This window comes from Stomoxys calcitrans, chromosome 2 (genome assembly GCF_963082655.1).
Source record: "Stomoxys calcitrans chromosome 2, idStoCalc2.1, whole genome shotgun sequence".
Lineage (NCBI taxonomy): Eukaryota > Metazoa > Arthropoda > Insecta > Diptera > Muscidae > Stomoxys > Stomoxys calcitrans.
In genome coordinates this window covers 110,182,728-110,208,339 of record NC_081553.1, presented here as the reverse complement: position 1 = coordinate 110,208,339, position 25,612 = coordinate 110,182,728, and the positions used below count along the sequence as shown (strand labels likewise).

The following is a 25,612-nucleotide window of genomic DNA, read 5'->3' as shown; positions in this document are numbered from 1 at the left end:
TTATCTAAACACCCTGGCACACAAATGTGTGCTCACACACAGATACTCACTCTACTACTACTACTACTAGCATTAAGCAAACACTTGGTCGTCTTTGGCTAATATGAATGAATGAATTGAATCAATGGCTGGCTGGCTAGCTAACCGACTGTCTTAGTTTGTATTTTACGTAGGCGCTGATCTTTTGTGTTGTGTTTTGTTTGAAGTATGTGTGAGAGAGCGCAAGCAAGTGGGGAGAGAAAGAGAAATAAAACAACAGCCTTATTAGTGGCGGCAGCAGCAGCAGCAGAGGTATTGCCGTGTCGGCAGCAGATACAAGAAACACAACGGCGACCACTGGGAAAAAGAAAAACAACTACTTCAGACATTGGTTAGTTGTGAGTGTTCAGTTTAAATTATTTTTGTCAAGCAAGAGGTTCGGACGGATATACGCGCGCGTCTCTCGCTTTATTTTCACAAAGCACACAACTCATTGCTAAGTTACTTACTTACATCTTCTACTACAGCATTTAATCGAAAAAGAAATCAAAACACTGAAATAAAAAACAAACAACCCAGCAAACATTTTCAAATGCTCAAATGATTATATGGATATTAAAAAAGAGATTAGAAATTTCAAAACAAGAAATTAAAGGAGAAAAAGAGGAATAAAAACAAAAAAATATATAACAAATAATAAAAAATTGTGTGACTAAAAAAAATATTTTTTGTGCAAACCGGGGATTATTAACCAAAATTAAGAAAGCCCTTAGATTATTGGAACCTCTATTTTTGAAAAAAAAATAAAATATTCAAGTGTTTAATAGTGCAAAATCTTTTCAAACACACCACCACATTTTATGACAATTTAATAAAAACCACAACCACTTAATAATTCCCCCCCCCCCTACCGCCTCTACTACAAAAAGTGTTTCGTCAACCAGCCACACAAATTTCATATCTCGGCAATTTTTTTCGAATAAACAACAACAAAATAAATATTGCAAGTACCACCAGCATATTTTCATTTATCTCAAACTGGAACAGTGCCCTAAAACCAAAAACCAGATTTATTTCAAACAACATTTTTGCCCGCCCTCAAAAGCAACAAAACCAACATAAATGTCAAGTGTCATGCAACAAGCAATAACAACAACAAGCAAGATTAATTAAAATCTATTTATACGGGGCTTATTTAGCCAGTGACCACTTGAGGCCCCCATATTTAAGGAATTAAGCAACAGCTAGAGGACAACCAAAACCAAAAGTGTGTGAAGCAAAAGCAAAAATTTCAAAAAAAAAATCAAAAATATTATTTTAAACATTTGCCTTGCAGTTTAAAGAAAGTCAATGACGGTTAGCTTTCGGCTCTTAGTTCATTGTTTAGTTCATACTTTTAACCTGGAGCAATGCCGCCTTCTGCGTTTTTAGTTGGTTCTACCATTATAACAACACCCAATACACCAGCTAGCGCAGCCACTGGCATCATTGAGTCCTCATTGTCACCCGTTAAGGCACGCCAGAGTCCCCAAATCAAAACGGAATACAATAGTCTCAACAACAATTGTCATACGCTGCAGAATTTCAATTATCTAAACTCCAGCAGCAACAACAACAAGAACAACAACATTGATATTAGTGAGAAAATTGCAGCAGCCAATATGGTGTTACAATCCTACAACAGCTATGAGCAATATCATTTGCCACAGCATCATCATGCCCAGACGGCAGCAGTGGTCATAGCTGCCCAACAGCAGCAACACTCACCGCAATATACGGCCAGTGCAACGGTGCTAACAGCTGCTGGGCAACAGCAAATGCATCAACACCATCATCATCAGCAACATCAACAGCAGCAAAGTACAAATTTATCACCCTATCATCATAACTTATATCACAGCCCGCCGCCAGCAAGCACGCAGCAACAACATCATCACTCGCAGCAACACACGCCCCAGCAACATTCAAGCCATGCCCATCACCAGCATGCACATCAGCAGCAACAGCATCATCATAATCATCATCAGCAACAGCCCCAGCGTCAACATATCCCCCCGCAACAACAACAAACACATCATCAGCAACATTTGCACTCACAACATGCAACAGCAGCCTCCTCCTCTTTACAACATCGTTTATCCGGCGGCAGTAGCAGCAGTGTAGCATCCTCCTCAAATAACTCAACCATACATGCTGCCTCCCTTAACTCACCCAATAGTTCGGCGAATCATAATTCCTCCACAAATAATGCCTCTGCCATTGCCTGCGTCACCTCTGTAACAACCACTGCCCCCTCATCGTGTACAACCTCTATGGCTTCGTCATCGTCATCATCATCTTCATCTTTAGCCTCATCATCATCAACGGCGGTGAATACTTCCTCGCTGGTTAACTCCTTAACAACCGCTTCAAGTGCTGCCACCTCCGCTACTGCCAACTCCTCAACGGCTGGTCCGTTTCTGACAGGCATTGGTAGTGCGGCCACAGCGGCTTCCCTGGGCATTAATTACTTCAATGACTCCCTGCCATATGTGGGTGATTATAGTGCATCAACGGGCCATCTGTATACCGATATCGATGCGAATTTCTTTAGTCAAGGTAATTGGAAAATAAAAGTTGAAATATCCTTATGAGTAACATGTTCGAATTAGAATCTAAGGTGGGGCGTATAGAAGGGCCGAAATTTCCAAATTAAGAGTACTTTTCCCCAACATAGCATTATCGGGTGCAGAAGAGCGGGCTAGGTTTAAAAATTGATAGTTTTTGGAAAAAAATGTTTGCAATTAGTGACTTTAATTAATTGTTGCTTTAACATGTATGGGTTTAAGTACAGAAAAGAATATGGTAAACGATTATCCTTTAATTTTTATTCCCTGTACAGTGATGGGGGGAATACTGAAAACTCTCTTCGTTTTATTCTCTTTCATATGCTCCTTCATATCTCATTTCAGCGTTAGAAATAAACCTAAGGCTGTATTCACAAACTTAGCCTTCAAATAGGTTTATTTGATAGTTCTTTTATGGAAATTTGTCAAATAAACCTATTTCAAAGCTACATTAAGTTTTGTGACTTCCGGTGCTAGTATCTAACCTAAAAGTATGCTTCACATATTGGAAAAAGGATTAAATAAATTGCCCAGCATAAGAGTGATATTTTTATTATTTTGACTATTTTCGTCTATATTGAAGTTAAGTTAGTTAAAACCTCAACCAATTTGGATCTTGGGATAGAATTTCTTTGCTATTCTATCTAATGAAGCACTGGCATAGTTGGTAGTCGCTTATATCCGCTTCCTATACCAGTGTGGTTGCAACTTCTGTATGGAATTTTCACAAGTTAGGCATTAATGTAAAGAAAATTGGTACCGATCTTTGAAAATCATGCAATCATTTGTGAAATAAAAGAGAATTTTACAAGAATTATTTCAAAAATATACATTGTAAATAATAAATCTAGTAAAATTCATAGGGACAGGGTAAACATTTTGCTCATGACACAGAGACACAGATTTTATCCCTTGCTCTAAGTGTCCCTTTATAGAGATATATATTAAGTCAGGTACATTATATATAAAATCCAATAACTTAGGTTTGGTTATATTGTGAGTGATGATCTGAAATGACACTCAGATAACTTTTGTCCATTGTGCTACGATCTAAGCACTGAAAATTCAAGCTTGCTATCAACTCAGTTACCGGTGCGCCAATGATTATTCATCGGTTAATATATACCCTAAAGTATCCCCTGTTCCTTAATGGAATGTTCATGGGAAATTTAGTTAGAAGTTGATATATATAAAGTAAAAGAACAAGATTCAGTTTTTTTTAAACAACAAAATATCCAAAAAGTAGTGAATTTTTAGATTTACAAAAAATTCCCACCTAATCTCTATACCCTCCACCATAGAATTGGGGTAAACTAAGTTCCGTTTGTAACATATCGAAATAATGATTTGAGGCCAACATAGAGCCCACCGTGGCGCAGAGGTTAGCATGCCCGCCTATGACGCCGAACGCCCGAATCAGATCCCGTCGTGAACATCAGAAAAATGTTCAGCGGTTGTTATCCCCTTACTAATGTTGGCTACATTTGTGATGTATCCTACCATATTAAAACTTCTCTACCAAGTTGGAGTTGGAGGTGGTAGGGTATCCAACTCCATTGTTTCCCTTAAACATCGTCGAAATATGGGTTATGTGGCGCTGTTCTATCGATTCTTCCAAGGTGTGTGTTCTTCGGAAATCAGTCTTCTGATTCCTGACTTTAGGTTGTTTGTCAGAAATACAAGATTTTCTAGAAGCGCGCACCGGTTTGTAATCGATTGGCCAGATGATCGGGAGAATTTTTTTTTTTTCGCAAGGGGGTTCGTATTTGGAATCGACTTTCGGCGGATATATTTCCCCCTACTTAAGACATCCAGAAATTCAAAGCAAGTGTCAATTAACACTACCCCCTCTTTTCCCCCGTCCTATCCTTAACTATCCTTTCCAACGCAATGCACTGCATATTTAAAAAAAAGGTAGTGTCGCTATGCAGCACGCCGTTCGGACTCGGAATAAAAAAGGAGGCCTCTTATTATTGAGTTTAAACTTTAATCGTACTGCACTCTTTGATATGAGAGAAGTATCACCTGTTCCTTAATGAAATGTTCATGGGAAATTTAGTTGTTGTAGCAGTGTGTTGTGTTCTCTTTTTCGGCTGCTTGATTCTGTTGAATATCCAGATACAATAACTCTCTGCCTAAGGTGGTGGGTCTTAGTCGAGTGTGTCTGGCTGAGCAATTAAACAGGTGACGTGTGTTCCTAGGTCACAATCGGGACATACATTTTGCACGCTGACATCAATCCCTGCTCTGTAGGAGTTGAGGCTGCTGCATCTGCCGGATCGTAATTGAGCCAGGACAACTCTGGTTTGTCTGGGGAGGTCCATTTCTTCAGGTGCAGTGGGAGGCGGTGTGGTCCAACGACCATATTTATCTGGTTGCTATTCACCGCATCTGTCACCATGTCTGCATGAATGTTGTTGTTGTAAATGGTCCACATCGATCTATGTTTTAATATAGCTGCCATAGAAACCGATCGCGGTTATTGACTAACTGACCCTCTAGAGATCGCAACTCTTAACTTATGGTTGATAGTTTCCACGAAATGTTTTGACTTGTAACAACTGTGCAGAGTATGGTCCAAAGTAATTCAAAACCCGCCTTCGACCGTCGCAGATCTATCATTGAAATGGCTGAGTAGTTCAAAATACACCCGTTCTGGGTGCCAGGCCACGGATAACTATAGAGCGGACGAGGTTATGAGACAATGAACTACCTTACACACTCCAGGGGGATTTGTATCTGTGGCTAAGCCTTCAGAGACATGTAAGCTAAGTCTTCAGGATCAGGACCAAAGAGCAACGGATAATAGATGTGGACATCCAAAAATAATGAGGCGTGGTCTGGTCTTGAAAAGATCTACCGCTATGCTGTCACTGGTGGCTAGTACAGACATCTCAGTCTTTTTGTCCGCCATGACAGGTCACTGTCTGACCGGTAAACATACTGACAGACTAAAAGTTGCAAGTAACAACTTTTGCCGAAGCTGTGAAAACGTCGAGGAAGAGAGAACCATAGAAAATGTGCTGTGTTTGTGTCCCGCACTAGTAGTCAGAAGGAGTTCCACTTTAGGTTCTCATTTCTTTGAGAATTTTTCTGAGTTTGCTGATGTGAACATTCGCAAGCTGTTGGGCTTCCACCTTCCTTCTTCTGTTCCTGCTGTATTACAATGGACGAAAATGGCTAGTTGAGTCTGATGGTAGACTGGCTTTTAATCCTAACCTAACCTGTCTAGATCTGGAAACTTAACTTAAGCCTGTAGAAGGCGTAATTCTTATCCGATTTGGTTGATTGTTTGCATAAAATGTTTTGACTTCTAACAACTTCGCCAAGTATGGTCGCAATTGGTTTATAACCTGATATAGCTGCCATATAAACCAATGTTCAGATTTGACTTCTTGAGCCTTTGGACACCGCAATTACCACCCAATATGAAAGAATTTTTGCATGAAAACTTCCATGACTTCTAACACCCGTTCAAAGAACGTGTTAAATGCGATCCATGATGAAGGGTATATAAGATCCGATCCGCCCGAACCCAACGTGATTTTAATACTTTTTAGAAAAATGTGAAATTTTTAAGAAGTTCAAACTGAATGCTGAATTCAGTAACGTTCGATTTAGTGCAAAAAACAATCTTTAAAAAAACGAGAGAAGTTTTAAATTTGTAGAGGGCAAAATTATGATAAGTGGCCAACTTTAAGAATTTTTTAAATCTAACTTCCAATATGCCTAAAGTCACCGCCACACCGTTTATGCCACAGCCAGTATTCAAAATGGGGATTCGATTTTGGTTGATTATTTTTATGTGGTCTGGGAATCAAAACAACTATTCATTCTTCGGCATTTATAAGGATCTTGAGTAACCCTGAAATGGGTAGTCAAGACGACAGAGCCCAAAAACGTATCGTATGATACTGCATCAACGATGGAAAAAACAAAATTTAAATAGTACTCAAAAGGTATTTTTTGGACCGAAACAGAACTTTTTTTGTTTTGTATTACTTTACTTTAATTGGCTATGACAGAATATTTGTTCCACTAGCCGAACGTAGAATAGCGTTCCAAGCGCCTCGATCTTCTGCGCTCATTCTAAGATCTCTGACACCAAGTTTCGAGGTGTCTCCCACCACTTGATCTTTCCATCGGGCTTTTGGTATTTCCGGTTTGAGTGTACCACCATGTTTGCCTTCAAAAGACTTCTTTGCTGGAGCTTCTTCATCCATTCTGACAACATGAACCAAGCCAACGCAGCCATTGTATTTTGATGGGTGTAACTATGCCATCGTCGTCATACAGCTCGTGGTTCATACGTCGCCTATATTCTCCATTAACGCAAACTGGTCCATATATTTTACGAAGAATCTTTCTCTCAAATACTCCAAGCACTGCCTCAGTTGCTTTCACAAGTACCCATGCTTCAGAACCATATATAGTCTTGTATAGTGTATAAAAATATCAAAAAAATATTCGAGTTCAAAAATCAAAAAGTTCGTTCTAAGAAAATGCTGACTTACCGATTGCAGATTTCAACAGCCTAACTGAATACAAACGGTTCCCATCTTTTGCCATATATGCGAGATATACATCAGCTATGGGTGAACCGAATTATTCCCATATTAGATTGTACGTTGATAGTAACTATAAGGGTAGAAAGGCCTCTGGAGGCCTTGCCCAGAAAAGTTTTAGCCCCCTCCCCCCAGAAATTTAAATTAATTATACTATTTTCGACAAAATTTGATCATTTCATTGATATGCAAGGGTTATTAGCCTTCCAACCCGGTTGTGGGGCTACTACGGTATTCTTTGGGTAACAAGAGTACTAAAGTACTGACTTTTCCATCCCTGCATTACACTGTTGTATACCTACTGACTGCTACCAGAATTGTAGTTAGCAACTATTTCACAACCAAAAAGTAAGCCACGAACGGTAGAGGACTTCTTTATTTCTCCCAAAGGGAAAAGAGTCGAGTATTAAGTGAATGTGGAAGCCTGCAATCTGATTTACTCAGGCAATTTTGTACCTTGTAATAAAATAGAAACAAGGAAAATAGGGATGTCTTCTAGTTCCTAAAACTGAATCAAAAATATCATTTTGAAGTCGTTGAATAGACCCGATGGTTTAAAACCGCTAATAACTTGGTTGTTAGAGCGGTCACACAAACAACAGATACTGTAGTTTCCTTTTCCTTGAGGATCTTACAACTCTTGCAGAAATCATTAGCCGATCTTTAACAAATTTTAAGATTTTTTTACAATATATTGCTATATTGTAAAAAAATCTTAAAATTGAATTAAGAAAGGACATGGCTTTGGCTTATGCACTACAAATGACAATGTTCAATTATTATTCTTAAATAATAAACTTTAGTTAATTATTGAAAATATTGTTTTTAAACAAATATTGTTCTAAAATCCATTGTATAAAAATCTCTTTATTTAGCAAGTGTTTTAAAAAATCCACTCAATATTGTTACCATTATAAAAAGTGAATTTAAACTAAACAGACCATAACCAAAGGTAATTAAAATTATCCAAAAATACCATTCGAAAGCTACAACTGCTGTACAGATCCCTAAATGGTAAAATGGCAACACATCAGGGGACAATGGCCAATACATTTTCGCGTCACAAAAAAAGGTACACAAAATCTGTTTAAAGGTTTATGACTCCATTTACCAATTCTTCTTTCCACTACAAGCGGAGTTGTTTTATTTTTTAGATGCCTTTAAATAGTTTTTTCTTTGTGTTTTTTTTTTTTTAATTTTTTCAACCGTAATTTGTTGAATGACATGACTTGACTTCACTTGTCCGAAATGACACCATATGTCTGATAAGTCAACAATTTTCATAGGGGTGCGCACCAAACTACCTTTAAAACATACATACAGAACATAACAAAATATACGCTCTAGTGTAGTACTTGTATATACAAACTGTGGTTTCTTATAAACATTTTGTTTACATACCTTCAGAGTTGTTGAAGGCTCGCCGTGTATTCTTTATGTTCGGTTTTTTTCAAGGCGGGTTTAAAATAAATTTTTATTTTTCAGTTTTTTTTGTAAATGCAACATGTTGTCATTTTATGAATATATGAACAGAAACAGATTTACGTTTAAATTGCTTTGAAAAAAGTTTCTCAATTTGTAAGATTGAGACAGTATGGGGAAAAAGGGAAATTAAAAAAAGTATGGAAGAAGAAGTAAGTACAATAGATAGCTCGTAGTCTTGCAGCCTGGATAAGGATCACCTTTCCTGTTTTGTTGACTTTTTTTTGCTTTAAAGCCTTGATCAATCGATGTATCGGGACCAGCTAAAATCCTTTTCAGCTATTTCATTTCCTAAAGCAACTTATAATGTAACTCATCATCTAAGTTCAACGGGGTACAGATCATTGTCTTATTAACAGATACAGATTAAACATTATCTGACGTATGTAGATGTACAACTTTTAATTTTTTGGATTATAATCTTGACCACTAGTAACTCTCTATTGAATGCAGTTTCAAGCTAAATCTCATTTTTGTGGTATTTTAGCACCTGAACCATGGTTGCCTTATCCGATTTTGATGAAATTTCATTTCATGTTCATGCTGCAAAAACGCATTATCTTAGTGTTTTATGATTGAAAATTGGTAAATGGAAAATTTTAAGAAAACATCGAATAGAGATATTCGATGAGTTTTGCAGATAAAAGTGTCCGAACATAAATGCTGCCCAAAATTTTTAACAGACATACCCAAAACACCCATTTCAGGCAAAGTGAGTTTACAAGTCGGCATTTTCTAGTAAATTTTCTGTGGAGGCTAGAAATATTGTTTGGTGCAAACAGGGCGCCTCGGTAGCCGAGTTGGTAGTGTGCTTGGACTACCAGTGCAGAGGGGGGATTACCAGTGGGTTGATTCACGCCAGAAGCTTTGATCTGTCGTTACTGTGGCATCACAATGACCCTAAAATTGTCCAAGTGAGTCTGTAAAGGACTGCCACTCTTTCCTAACCTAACGTAGAGGACATATGGATTTTAAAAACCTAAATCCGAATGGGGGATCTGGGTCTTGCGTTTTAAAAACTCGAGGGGTTTTTCTAATTTTTTAATAAAAAATGGCCTATTTTGAAATGGCACCCGTTTATGTTGACATATCTTGTTTAAACTTCACCTTTAAGACGGATCTACAGTATGTCCTCTTTATAATATCATAAGAAAAAATTAAGGTATTTAAGACTAATTCTTGAAAATAATTTTTTTTTACCAAACAAATAAAATTGTGCTAAGTTCTGCCGGGCCGAATGCTGGGAACCCACCACCATCGGTTATGCTACATATTTATACAAAATAAATTTAGTTGAACTGCAAAATTTTATTCTACATATCCAACTTTTGTCAAACCAGAAAAAAATTAAAGCTTCTAGGAACCGAACAAGAATGAAATGTAGACATGGGAGATATATCGGTTTACATGGGTGATATATTAGGTTATAGACTGAAGACTGTACCAAATACGGTTCAATATTTGGCACAGTTGTTGGAAGTCGTTACAGAATACCGCATGCAAAACGGACAAAAAGCGCGGCTTGTAAGACATGGGAGCTATATCAGGTTATAGACCGATTTGGTCCACACTAGGCACAGTTGTTGAAAGTCATAACAGAACACTGCATGCAAAATGTCCGCCAAATCGGACGAAAATTGCGGCTTGTAAGAACTCAAAAAGTCAAATCGGGAGATCAGTTTATATAGGAGCTATATCAGGTTATAGACCGATTTGGACCTTATTAGGCACAGTTGTTGAAAGTCATAACGGAACACTACATGCAAAATTTCAGCCAAATCGAACAAAAATTGCGGATTCCAGGGACTCAAAATTTTAAATCGATTTGGACCGCTCAATAAGTACTTACTTCTCATAGTGTTCTCATTTCCCAGGCTTAGTACGGTCAAATCGTTTCGTTACTTAATACAGGGTCTCTGGCGCACCCTGTATTAGGTTGCAAATTGCAAATTTTGCCCATAAACATTCCACTAAGGAGAAGGGGCATATCAATGAGTGCAGTCCGACTCAAGTTTAAGCTCAATGATAAGGGGTCTCCGTTTTATAGTCGAGTCCGAACGGCGTGCCGCAGTTCGACACCTCTTTGGAAAGAAGTTTTACATGGCATAGTACCTCACAAATGTTGCCAGCATTAGGAGGGGAAACCACCGCTGAAAATTTTTTTCTAATGGTCTCGTCAGGATTCGAACCCAGGCGTTTAGCGTCATAGGCGGACATGCTAACCTCTGCGCTACGGTGTACTGGGTTACTTATAAGAAAAAAATCCCGAGCAGTGAGTTAGACGGGGAGGGGCTAGAAAGGGGAAAGTCCCCAAGTTTGTTTCTCTTTCCAGTCAGTTACCACCATGCTCTGGTCTAAGGAGCAGCGGGCCTTCGCCGTCGGGAGCTTCTTTTCTAACGGTAGCTCACTTGTTGCTTTTTATTGAGTTATTTGAATTCACTGGTTTATGTCGATCGACCACGGACCATAGCAGACCTCAAGAACAAAATTCGCGACGCCATTGCCAACATACCTATTGATATGCAGCAAAGAGTGGACACGAATTTCAAAGCCGGGACGGGATAGCTGTGAGCACCACACAGGCCGGAACATTGAAGTCCGATCTGTGTGGTGTTCATTGCTGGCACGAGAAGGTTAGCGCGTCCACAGGTTGCGGATAGTGGAATGCTCCAAAAAGAGTATCTGTAATGGCAGTCACGGACAATCAGCGGTATCCAGCTGATAGTCTCAGTGAGAGGTCGGGCGGCACCGGCTCTTGCACAAATACTGAGTGCCTATGATGCTTGATATGACAAGGCGAGTTAATGGCGCCTTTAAATAACCACCCTGCTCCCGCGGCGATCGATCCTTTGGACCGGAACGAGCTTGCTCATCTAAGGAACTTGACGAGGATCGCCAACTGCACATGAAAATGTTGCCACAACAACAACGAGTTTCAAAAATCGACTTAATCAATGTATGCACAATGGCAGTCGCCATATACACGTTGCCATTTTCAAGACTGAATGATTTGTATTCTAAAATAAAATATAAATAAGTTTCATTGGCGCGCACTGTACACCATGCAACTCCTTTAATTTGGCTTTTTTAGCATCTAAAGGATTGCAGATTTTAACAATTTTTCGCATGTAGACTTCTGATGGTTTTCATCATTCATATCAAGTATGGTCTTATAGAATGAACTCCTGCGAATAATATGTCAAATGCGATCCGTGTACCATGAGAATCTTCATATACCACGAGATAAATCTTCATATACCATGAGATGAAGGAAGAGAGCATTTTCCATTCAGAAGTTCAGTTTTTTATTTCAATATTTTTATGTTCAATTTACATACAATTAAAATAATGGAAAATACTAGTGAAATAAAATGTGTCCAACTCTGGATTAACTAGACTAACATTGAATAATAATGAACCAATATGCAATTAAATAGATTATTAAATCACTATTGTAGTTTTTAAAGAAATGCTAATGTCTAAAAAAAAAATTCTAGACACTTAAGATTTAATTGAATCATTAAAATAATATTTTCAACTAAAGCTATTGAATCATTCGTATGCCATAAGGTTTGTTTTGGTATTGAAGTTCAACTTTTTTATGATACTGTATACAATACGGTAACATGTCTGATAATGTTAGTTGATGTGAATGTTTTCTTGTTGAATATGTTTTCAATTCTAGTGCTAACTATTTTCTATTAGATTTAATATATAATCAGTGTTCTAAAGATTTTCTTGGAAGATTTCTTTATTTGTTTATCATTTTAATGTATTTATTATATTCTTAGAATTGTCATGTTTTTTGTGGTTCTAAACATTCAATTTAAACCCCAATTTCACTCTCTTATTCATCAAATAACTGAAAAGTTCTCTACAGATGTCAGCCCTACAGTCATGTGTTAGCAAAACAATATCAAAGTTTTACAACCTACTGCCATCTGTTGAAGATTTTTTGTAAAATTTTAGCAATACAACAGTTCCCAAACCTTTTTACTACATAATCCATGCTCTTGCCACAGCTAATTTTAATTTTAGCTCTCCTGTGAAGTTTTATTAAAATTTCAAATGTATTTACATGGCAAATTCTCACAGATTAAATATTTAACATACAAACAAAACACCCACTCTCAATAACAAGACAGCAAGAGACGCTTCTACAAAGTCACATCAGTCAGTAATTCAGTGGGGCGGGCGGTCGGCAGGGACTGCCTAGCAGACAGTTGTTCATAATTAACCAAGTACGACTATCACACAAAGTAGACATTTGAAATGAAATATATTTTATTGTACATGTCGTGCTCTTGTTCTTCTTTGGTTTGTAAAAGAACAAATGAAACTTGTTGCAAAAGGGGTCGAGTCATTTCACACAAACAAACCGCCGCACACAAACTTTGAAAAATTTAATTTTAATTACATTCACACGATATAAATTAAAATACATTTTAAACCTTTTGTTTATAGCCGAAGTGTGAGAGAACACGGGGAGGTGTATTCACAACAAAAACAATGTACAAACATACATACAAACCTAGCTGGCTACAAACTACAAACTTTGACACCAAGCAAATAATAAATAATTATCACATCAACACCATCCAAGCAGCCAGCCAGTCATCCATATACCACTATAGCTATACATCACCACCATCTATCTCTGTATTAAACAACATTTAAAACACCGATTTATTTGAATAAAATATCTGGGAATGTTTCATTACATGTTGAATGAATGTAGGCAAAGAATTTTGCTGAGTTTATTGAGGGTAACCACAGTAATTTAAGGATTACAGAAAGGGTAAACACAATGTTTAAAGGATTACAGAGATTTAAGGACTGTCAAAGGTTCAACAAGTTCTTCAAACGATTTCTTTCTAGAGGCATAAAATTTATGTCGATTTTGGAAAGGTCATTTAAGGAAGTCGGCGTTGGCGCATGGGTTAGCATTCATGCCAATGACGCTAAACGGATGTATTGGATCGAACATCAAAATATTGTCAGCAATCGTTATTCCCTACTAATGCTGCCAACCTTTGTCAGGTCTTCAGGCATATTAAACTTCTCTAGTCAAAGATGTTGCTCAGTAGCATTCCATTAAAATTCAGGTACATAAGAAATCGGGTACTGATGATTTTTGGACAGTGGCGTAATAACCGAATTATATGTAATCTGCCATGAACTTTTGATACAAATTCTTAACATTCGTCCAGAACCCTTGGTTAACTTGAGATTTTCTTGAGTTGTCGCTTAAATTGTACGTCCATACGCATTCTACATCATTAGTGTCTCTGCGACCACATGGAAATCAACATGCAGTTTGCATCGAAATACGTTCTACATCATCATTGTCTAAGCTACACCGTTGGAAGTCAACATGGTTTTGGTTTGATGTGGATTTTAACAAGATGTGAAACCATAGGTAAGGTTAGGTTTAAGTGGCAGTCTGCCATCAGGCTTACTTAGACGTTTTCGTCCATTGTGATACCACACAAACAGAAGAAGGAAGATGCTTTCTAGTTCCTACCGTTGAACCATCCAGAAACCATAACTTGTAATAACTTTGTGAATTGGTTTACAAAACCAAAACATAGAAGAACTAGACCCAATGCTAACCTCTAAAAATATCTTCGATTAATCTCTAAGATGAGCTAACAATTGTTAAGTTTACCTATTGAGTAAAGATGAAGTTCTATTTAGATATAGCTTGGCCTGAATTTATTTATTTTCGTAAGCTGGGAACATATTTTAAATATTATTGATGCATGATTGTCTTCAAATTGTGAATTTTTGGATTATGGACAAGGATTTTTGATTTTTGAGCAAATCAATTCAGATTTAGATATAGTGCGCACCTGGATTGGAGGCTACCTTAGAGCGGAGGTTAGCATGTCTGTTTATAACGTTGAACGCTTTGGATTTAAATCCTGGCGAGAACATCAGAAAAAAGTTCTGCGATGGTTACTATGGTACTAAACCGCCGTTCGGACTCGCCTATAAAAAGGGTGCCCCTCATCAATGAGCTTACAAATTCCTTAATTGCTTTCGATAGGGGAGTTGTATGGACAACAATTAAGGATTTTGTAAGTAGTACGGAATTCCTTAATTAATTTAATTTAATTAAAATTTTCTTTTTCGAGGTTACTTTTTAGGTTTTAGAGAGCACAGCAAGCCGATTACTGGCTTAGATATGTGTCTATAGTGGCATAAGGCAGATTAATATCCGCACCCTCTTTTCAACCTTACCTTACCTAATCTATGACTGAGCTTAAGCTTGAATCGGACAGGACTCATTAATATGTGAAAAGCTTGCCCATGTTTCCTAATGGAATGTTTATTAGAAAATTTGCATTTGCGCACCTGAATTTTTACCCGGTATGGCTATAGTGGCCTGATAATTATGGCCAGTTTGGAATTTTTAAAGCAATTTTTTTTAATTAAACTAATTTTTCTGTATTTTCATTTATATATTATTATTTTTATACCCTCCACCATAGGATGGGGATAATGTTAATTTCCCACCATAGGATGGGGATATATTAATGATTCAAGTCCGGTTCATAATCTGGTATAGCTGTCATATAAACCGACAATGGATCTTGACTTCTAGAGCCTCTAGAGGGCGCAATTGTCATCCGATTTAGCAGAAACGGCTTCTCTCATGACCCTCAACATACCTGTATAATATGGTCTGAATCGATCAATAGCTTGATACAGCTTCCATATAAACATATCTCCCATTTTTGCTTCTTGAGCCCATACAAGGCGCAATTCTTATGAGAATGAACTGAAATATTTCACAATGACTTCTACAATGTTCAGCATTCATTTATGGTCCGAATCGGACTATAACTTGAAATAGCTCCAATAACATAGCAGTTCTTATTCAATATTCTTTGTTTGCCTAAAAAGAGGTACCGCGCATAGAACTCGACTAACGCGATCTATGGTGGAGGGTATATAAGATTCTTACTTGCTTTATTTATTTTTTTTTTTTTATTTATTATTATATTTTTATTTTTGTTTTGTTTTATTTATTAATTTTATTTTGCTTAAATTTATTTTGCTTTTTTATTTTATTTGATTTAATTGTTATTTATATTTTTTTTTATTTTTATTTTATTATTTATTTTTTTGTTAAATTTATTTTATTTATTTATCTTAATTTAATTTATTTTATATAACTCTACTTTCATTATTTTATTTTAATTCGCTTTTTTTATTTTATTTCATTTATTTTTAACATAATTTTGTTTTATTTTTGTTTTTTAGCTATTATTTTTGTATTTGCATTCATATTATATTTTTTTAATTATTTTTATTTTTTTTTATATTAAACTTATTTTTTTTATTTATTTATCAATTTCATTTTATTTTATTTTATTTTATTTTATTTTATTTTATTTTATTTTATTTTATTTTATTTTATTTTATTTTATTTTATTTTATTTTATTTTATTTTATTTTATTTTATTTTATTTTATTTTATTTTATTTTATTTTATTTTGTTTTATTTTATTTTATTTTGTTTTATTTTATTTTATTTTATTTTTTTTATTTTATTTTATTGTATTTAGGTTAGTCCTTAATCCCAATCTTAGACATTCCCTCATTGTCACACAATCCCTTAACAGAACTGCTGCTGCTATTAGCTCCATTAAAAAAGGGGTGTTAAATGGTTTTTAATTAAATTTTAATTGAGAATTTCTTTGAATGCATTCGGTTTGCAACCAACCCCCCTTGCTGGTTAAGCAAACAGCCAACAAATAGTAGCCAGATTTTGTTGACACACAACCCAAAATGAAATAAACACAAAGCCACACTTCACAAGACAATTGCGGGGCTAAGTACACACTGACATGAAAAACAAAATCCTCTTTTTTTTCCCAACAACCCCCCCTTGAAGTGAAAAAAAATCAACAAGTTGTTGGAAATTAGCAGCTCATTCTCTATCATAAACACTCAATCAAAAGTACAAATCGCCTCTAAGGAATCTAGAGAAAGAGAGTGAGAGAGACATAGCGTAAGGAGGGTGAGACATACATATCTAAATCAAGCACTGCATTTTGTAAATATAATAAATAAAACTAATACATATGTAAAGGTTAAATCATTTAATGAAAAAAGGGAGGAGTAATAGATGAAAAATCAACATCTAAGATACTAATGTTGCACAGCATTTTTTACATACATACATGCGTGCCAAGTATATAAATATTAAAAACCATACCCAAAATCTTTTTTTAAGAATGTGTGTCTTATCCAAAAAAATCTCTATGAAATCTGCGCAACTCTTTTTTTTTAGAGGGGAGACTTTGCAGCATCTTTGCAAAAACACTCCACTATAGTGGTAGATTAGTTTTATACATCAAATACTAAGCCAACCCCTTGCACAGCTCTTTTGCCTCTCATACTCCCTCTTACTTATTCTAAGCAAGCAACAGGTTTTCTCTCACATATATTTAGTATTACGCTTTACTCCCATTACTCCCGTTGTATATTCACACATGAAGAGTGGGGTTATGTGAGGCTACCTATCTATCTATGCTCATATCTCATCTAATATAAAAGTCTCAACACTCAACTCACCACTCTCTGTTCTTCTCAGACCTAATGGGGCTATGCATGTATTTGGTTCCTTCATTTTGTTGTTGGTTGGGTTTGTAAGTTTGCAGTAAGCAGCCGACGCTGCCGCTTTCTTCTCTCATTTGGTTTTTTCTTTTGTTGTTGTGAGTGTTGGGGGGACACCATACAACAAAGATAATGTTTGCGCATTGTAATCGGCTTTTGTGAGTCTACAACGGCGCATATATCTCTCTTTTATATCTATGTGCTGCTCTTACAATTGTGAGCAAATTATTGTTGTTGTTTTTTGTTGCTGCTGGCATTTTCTTTTGTTCATTGGTGTTGGTAATTCATTGGATTTTGATTGGTTTTCGAATGCCATCAAATCATCAACGCTTAAAGCGCATGGTATGATACGGTTGTTTGTTGTTGTTATTGTTGCAAAGCTCAATAAGATACATCACACTGGCCCCCGTATATGGCCAGTATTAAGATTTGAGTGGGTTTATTGCTGTATCTGCATATACGATATGATAGGATGAGGGTTTTTTTTGCTTTTTCTCAGCATTTGACCCGCCTCTTATTGTAGGGGAGATGTTATGATCTAACGGCTGGAAAATTGTGGTGGAGCATAGTGTATTTAGAGATTAGTGGGGAGTTTGGCATGCCAAAAAGACCATGTGAAATCATGTGCGTAAATAAACTAGTTTTTTTGCCAGCCTTTTTGAGGCCAAAACTCATTTTGATGTGAATTTAACATGAAAATGAGCATTTTGATTTGCATAAAATTTGCAATAACGAAAAAGCAATTAACTATCAAATCTTGTTTATGATTTGCATATATATAATTAATATCTATCTTGTGTTGATAAAATCGTTCAAAAGTTCCCACGGTTGGAGTTTCATTAAAACTTTTAACTTTATCTGGGTCTATAACAAGTTATGATGTTGAATCTCCCCATGGTGGAAGTCAGAACATCACATGATAAATTCCATCACATGTCTAAAAGTACAATTTTGTCTGGGGAATATACATATGTGGGAGCTTTACCAGGTTATAGTCCGATCTTGGACTTTGTCGTTAAACACCGGAAGCTCGATTTTGATTTTAGATCTTTGGTTTCTTGGTCAAATTTTCTTAGCATTCGTTGTAGACTGCAATTATGGTAAACGCTTGGTGGTGATCCGCATAAATTAATAGATTCAACAATTTTTGCAATCTTTGAAAAAAACTGTACACTAGACGTTGTCAGATTGTGGATACCTGGCGACAGTTTTGAACGTCTCGTTCACAAAAATGGTCAAATTAGGAACATTTGTGAAAAAACACACATACATTTGGATACCCACCACCTCGGGTATATATTTGTAAACCACCTTTCATCAAAATCCGATGAAAAATGCATACCTTATGTCCCATAGCAACTATATCGAAATATGTTCCCATTTGGACTAAATACTAATAAGTACAAGTTATTGTTCAATTGTGTATAACAAAATATTGATCTTTTTAGTAGCTATATCTAAAAATAAACCGTTCTGAAGTATACACGACATGGATGTCAAAAAGCCTAACTTAAGTCACTGTATCAAATTTCAGTGAAATCGGATTATAAATGCGCCTTTAATGGGGCGAAGGCTTTAAATCGAGATATCGGTCTATATGGCAGCTTATTCCAAATCTGAAGCGATTTGGGCCAAGTAGCAAAAAAATTTCGAAGAGCCTATCACAACTCACTGTCCTGGCGACATCGGACAATAAATGCAGCTTTTATGGGCTCAAAACCTTAAATCAAGAGATCGCTCTATAAGGCAGCTAAAACCAAATTTTGACCGATCTATGCCGTATTGAAGAAGGATGTCGGAGGGCCTAACACAACTTACTGTCCTAAATTTCAGCAAAATCGGATAATAAATGTGTTTTTATGGGACTAAGACCCTAAATCGGCGGGTCGGTCTATATGGCAGCTATTTCCAAATCTGGACCGATCTGGTCCAGATTTGGCCTAACACAACTCACGAAAGGCCTAACACAACTCACTGTCCCAAATGTAAGCAAAACCGGATAATGAATGTGGATTTTATGGGCTAATGACCCTAAATCGGCGGATCGCTCTATATGCCAGCTATATCCAAATCTGGACCGATTTGGGCCAAGTTGCAGAAAAATGTCGAAGAGCCTATCACAACTCACTGTCCCAAATTTCGGCGACATCGTACAATAAATGCAGCTTTTATGGGCTCAAAACCTTAAATCGAGAGATCGGTCTATATGGCAGCTATATCCAAATCTGGACCGATCTGAGCCAAATTTAAGAAGGATGTCGAAGGCCCTAACACAACTCACAGTCCCAAGTTTCAACATAATCGGATAATGAATGTGGGTTTTATGGCCTAAGACCCTAAGAGCCAACTGGAACTACAATATCCTTGGTGAAAGACCACCGTAGCGCAGATGTTAGCATGTCCGCCTATGACGTTGAAAGCCTAGGTTCGAATCCTGGCGAGACCATTAGAAAAAATTTTCAGCGGGGGTTTTCCCCTCCTAATGCTGGCAACATATGTGAGGTACTATGCCATGTAAAACTTCTCTTCAAAGAGGTGTCGCACTGCGGCAAGCCGTTCGGACTCGGCAATAGAAAGGAGGCCCCTTATCAGGAGGCCCCTTATTATTGAGCTTAAATTTGAACCGGACTGAGAAGGGGCAACCCTGTTCCTTAGTGGAATGTCCATGGGCAAAATTTGCATTTTTTTCCTTTTTAGTATTTTAAAATGTTGTATTTGAATAACTTAAAGTTGCACTGGAACTTTTTTCTTTATTTAATAAAAATGCATCTTGTTTTTCATTCTCAAGTTTTTAATTTTGCCAGCTTCAATTTTTCAATTTTTTTTGAAATAAATTTTTCCAATAACTCCAATTTTTTTCTCTCATTTTCAGGTTATGCATCATCACATGATCGCAACAATAGCCCGCCACCAACACAGCAGCAACAACAACAACAACAGAATGCTAGTGCCAATAACAACAATTCAATGATGCCACCCGCTCAAACACAACAATCTGCGACAGCGTCTGTGGCTGCGGCAGCCATAGCTGCTGCGGCGGCCGCCTCCAACAGTAGTCTCTCGCCAAACAGTGCTAATAGTAATAACAATAACAGCAACAATAGCAACAACAACAACAACAATAATAACAATAACAACAATGGTGCCAATCTCAATTATATGCAAATGGCCATGCGAAATTCCGCAGTGGCTTTCTATTCCCAACATCAAATGAAAGAGGAACCCGGCACTCAATCAGCCTATGGCAATTTGGGCGGTGGTGGTGGTGCTTCAGCTTCAAATTCCAACAATCCCAATGATCCCACAGATCTCTCATTTGGCCTGTCAGCTGCTCATTTGGCCAATGCCTCTGCCGTTGCGGCGGCTGCAGCAGCCGGCTATGATGATAGTGATTATCACAGTACAATGTCATCACAGGATCATCAGGGTCCCGGAAGTTATTTAGATGGTAGTCCTGCTGATTTTTATGGCCTTAATGTGGAGCCGAAATACAATACCTATGGACGTTCAAGAATTCACGATACCTACTCCCCAGATTTTTCACTCTATGATGCTTCCCAATATCCCGGCATGGGCTCACAAAGTGATCAATGGGGTTCCCATCATGGCGGCCAGCAAACAGCAGCGTATTTGTCCTCCATGTGTCTGGATAAGGCGCTATTGGGTGGTTATCCCACACAGGGAGGTGTGCCATGTTTCCAGGGTTCGGGACCCATACAGCTGTGGCAATTCCTGTTGGAACTTTTAATGGATAAGACATGTCAGGGTTTTATTTCATGGACTGGAGATGGTTGGGAATTCAAGTTGACCGATCCAGATGAGGTAGGTTGAATGAAATGAAGTAACCACGTTTGAAAAAGAAGTTACCACATTTTTGTTTTATTCTTATTTTGTTTTTTTAGGTTGCTCGTCGTTGGGGTATTCGCAAAAATAAACCAAAAATGAACTATGAAAAGCTGAGTCGAGGTCTGCGTTATTATTATGATAAAAATATCATACACAAAACTGCTGGCAAACGCTATGTTTACCGATTTGTATGTGATCTACAAAATCTGATTGGGTAAGTTTTTAAAGAATTTTTCAAAAATTTTTCAACAAACAAGCCGTCAAAGAACCGTCATGGATTGTTGTTTGAATCCAAAGAGCTCTATGTCGAGTACTGATCTACTGGACTGATCTTTTCATAAATTGATATAGGCCACCCCACTGGTGGACGCGTTTCGATAATTGGGTTACTTTATCTCATCGGCACCATCGTGAACTATGTCCGTCCGTCTGACCGGCCTGCAGTTCACAGCCTATTGTTCGTAGTACACAAAGTGCACAAATCCTATGTGAAATCTCAACTACTACTACCAGACTGTTCGCTGTAAGCTTTTTTACTGAGCAATATCTCTTCAAACAAACTCCAACTCCCCTCTATCGCCTTGCATTCATTTTATTCATTTGTCAACGTAGCAAGCTCCGCCTGCCGCCGTCAAAATGACCACCACACATGTGGTGGATTTTGTTTTGGAGATCCACAGAGTGTCCATGGAGATCCACAGAGTGTCCACCTGCCCACGGTATTGCTGGGCTCTAAGCTTTTCTATATTCGAAACTATGCCGCCAAGGTTGCGCTTAGGCTGAGCGAACTCGGCAAGCTCAGAAGAGAAGGGTTTCAGCACGGAATGGCTTTGAGCACCACACGGGTTGGAACTGTGAGCTTATAACGAGAAGCTCAAGTGGGAGATACCGGACGCCGAATAGCTGAGGATTGAGGAAGTGGGGATTTAGCCCAAGGATGCTGACATATGGGACAGCAATAAAGGCCTGTGGAGGATGCGAATACTGGTTTTCGAAATTTCTTGAAGATCCACAGAGTGACCAGCTACCTGCTCACGGTATTGCTGCTAGGCTCTACATCGTATGCTGCATCTGATGCTTTTTGAAGAATATGCCACAGATTGAAATCGATATTCGAAACCATGCCGCCAAGGTTGCGCTTAGGCTGAGCGAACTCGGCAGGCTCAGAAGAGAAGAGTTGGGTTGGAACTGTGAGCTCATAACGAGAAGCTCAATGGGGGAGATACCGGATGCGGAATAGCTGCAATTGCAGTTGCGGACATTTAATGATATCGAGCGAACAATCTCATTGAGAAGTCGGGCGGCACAGGCTCTCGCCTAAATACCGAATAGGCGAGTGTTTGGCGTCTTCTAAAAACCAATGGCCATGACGTTCCCAAGGCGATCGCTCCCATAAACAGGAGCTTATTCACGTTGGAGCTTGATGAGGATCCCTACCTCCACATACCGATATGTGGCTACAACAACAGAAGATAAAAACCTCAGTTTGCCGGATATCGAAAGCTATTCATGTTACAATCCTTCTCAACAGGGACCATTTGAAAAGAAAGCCTTGTCATCGAGAGAATGGGTTACGCCGGAACGTAGTTGACCTCGAAGTAATCTGGTTAGCTGTGGAAGGATAACTTCTTTGAGGTTCTATATTCAATGCTTGATCACCAGGAACGTCATTAACTCGATAGCTGTTCGTCGATCCCTCTACCATTCCCTCGTCAATACTATTTAGCACCAAAAGCAACCGCTTGTTCTCGAAGTTTGGCCTTAAAGAAGCTTATTTTGGCTGACCTTCAATAGATCAAGAGCCGTCGTATGGCGTGGGCAGGCCTGGCTGAGACCTCGGATGTGCAATGGAACTTAAGAAATCCCCGAATGTAGAACCATACATCAAATCATTAAAACGTGGACAAATTGGCTTTTATCCAAAAAAGGGGTCTATGGCCCTTCCAGTCCTTCTCGAAAGTATTCAAGGCACTAGTTTGTCTAAGGCGGAAGTTAACACCTGCCTTGACATTCGCACCTTTGGGAGCTGAGAGATCTATACATCTCTCAGCGAGGGCCTTTAGCAAAAAATGGAGGGTTCAAACCGCATGTCCTTCATTATAATGCTATATGGTCTTGTGGTCTAGTGGACGGCACTTCAATAATCCACCCACTATTCAATAGTCAGCGGAGTCCAAAGGACGGCTTGTCTGTGCATCACAGCCTCAAGGAGGACGTCGCTCTCTGTTGCATTGAATTTAATGGGGCACCTAATATCTATGATTATTGTGACTAGGCAAATTCCTTTATCCACTGCTTAAGGGTTGAGGGATATTTTTATACCCTCCAACATAGGATAGGGGGTATACTAATTTCGTCATTCCGTTTGTAACACCTCGAAATATGCATCTAAACCCCATAAATGTATATATTCTTGATCGACAACACGTTTTAAGTCGATCTAGCTATGTCCGTCCGTCCGTTCGACTGTCGAAAGCACGCTAACTTTCGACGGAGTAAAGCTAGCCGCTTGAAATTTCGCACAAATACTTCATATTAGTGTAGGTCGGTTGGGATTGTAAATGGGCCATATTGGTCCTTGTTTTGATATAGCTGCCATATCAACCGATCTTAGATCTTGACTTCTTGAGCCTCTTGAGGGCGCAATTATTATCCAATTTGGCTGAAATTTTGAACAACGGCTTCTCCCGCAACCTCCAACGTACGTGTCAAATGCGGTCCGAATCGGGCTATAGCCTGTTACAGCTCCCATATAAACCGATCTTGGATCTTGACTTCTTGAGCCAATAGAGCGCGAAATTATCATCCGATTTGGCTGAAATTTTGCATGATTTTGCATGTTTTGTTATGACTACCAATAAATGTGCTAAGTATGGCTTAAATCGGTTCATAACCTGATATAGCTGTCATATAAACCTATCTGGAATCTTGAGTTCTTGAGCCTCTAGAGGACGCAATTACTATCCGATTTGGCTGAAATTTGGAACAACGGCATCTCCCATAACCTCCAACATACGTGTCAAATGCGGTCCGAATCGGGCTATAGCCTGATATAGCTCCCACATAAACCGATCTCCCAATTTTACTTCTTGAGCCTCTAGAGGGCGTAATTCCTATCCGATTTGGCTGAAATTTGGCATGACGTGTTTCGGTACGACTTCCAACAACTGTACTAAGTATGGTGCAAAACGGCTCATAACCCGATATAGCTGTCATATAAACCCATCTGGGATCTTGACTTCTTGAGCCTCTAGAGGGCGCAATTATTTTCGGTCTATAGCCTGAAACAGCACAACAGAGATACCGGAAAACGAATTCGACAAATTTGATCCATGGTGGCGGGTATATAAGATTCAGCCTGGCCGAACTTAGCGCGCTTTTAATTATTTAATTGAATTTATTTTTTATATTTCTTTATTAATTTTATTTTTTCTTTTTTTTACAGTTGTTCACCCGAGGAATTGTGTGCTAAATATGACCTCAAAACCGAAAAGAAGGATGATGATTAAACACAACAAATTTTCGGCGTTATCAAGAAGATCCCAATCTTAAAAAACGGGAGCCAACAAATGAAAAGCAGAAAATTAAGAAATAAAAACAAAACAAAAACAACAATGGTGGATTCTTCCAAATGTGCTTAAACAAAATATGGTTTGTAATAAACACTCAATGTAAAAAAGAAACTTGGCGCACAACTCACATACAAAAAACCACATAAATTTTTTTGTTTTTTTTTTATACTACAACTTTTTTTTAAATTTTTTTTTTGTATTTGTTTAAAAACAATAACAAAGAAAACTAATTTTATTATATATATTATTTGAATAAAATTAGCATTATATATATTGATTGGAAACGTGATGTAATTAAATAAGTTCTTTTTTACAAGAAACAAAATAATTTTTTTTTTATATATATTTAAGAAAAAAATAATAAAATTAATTATTATACAGAAAAAAAAAACAGAAAAATCAAACAAAAAATTTTAGTGGCTTGTTAGGAAATTACAATCGTTTTATTTTTATTTTTTTTAAGTTAAGTATTTGATTAATAGAAAACAAAAATAAAATAATTAATTTGAAATTAATTAAATTAAAAACAAAACTTTTTCTTAGTACTAATTAACAACAAAACAGAAAAACGCAATGTTCTCGTTAATTTATTAAGTTTTATTATTTTTTTTATATATATATATTTAATAAAAAAAAAACACTATAAAACGAAAAGAAAAGCTCAAACATTCATTGGTGCAATGGAAAACTTGAATTTCTTCAAGTAAAATTGCTAAAAATAAAATTACAAAAAAAAAATTAAATGCCATACGAAATAGATTGCAAGCAAAAAATAAAACAACGCACAAATCCAATTGAGCATCCAAAGTTAAGTGATATTAAAAAATTTTATAATAAAAAATAAACATAATAACAAAATTTAAATTTTTAAATTTTTTCCATTCTTCTTTTGTACATAAAAATTATTTTATGCTAAAATATAAAAAAATAAACT

The 25,612-nt window shown here is 37.2% G+C and overlaps 1 protein-coding gene across 1 annotated transcript; it reads left to right on the top strand.

The window, feature by feature from the left end:
- Nucleotides 1-25,416, top strand: LOC106082805 (ETS-like protein pointed). The gene is made up of 4 exons (XM_059362443.1): nucleotides 1-2,577; nucleotides 20,133-21,082; nucleotides 21,163-21,320; nucleotides 24,552-25,416. Exons 1-4 carry the CDS (start codon nucleotides 1,389-1,391, stop codon nucleotides 24,613-24,615), a joined length of 2,361 nt encoding a protein of 786 aa, XP_059218426.1. The 5' UTR covers nucleotides 1-1,388; the 3' UTR covers nucleotides 24,616-25,416.
- Nucleotides 25,417-25,612: the final 196 nt, after the last annotated feature.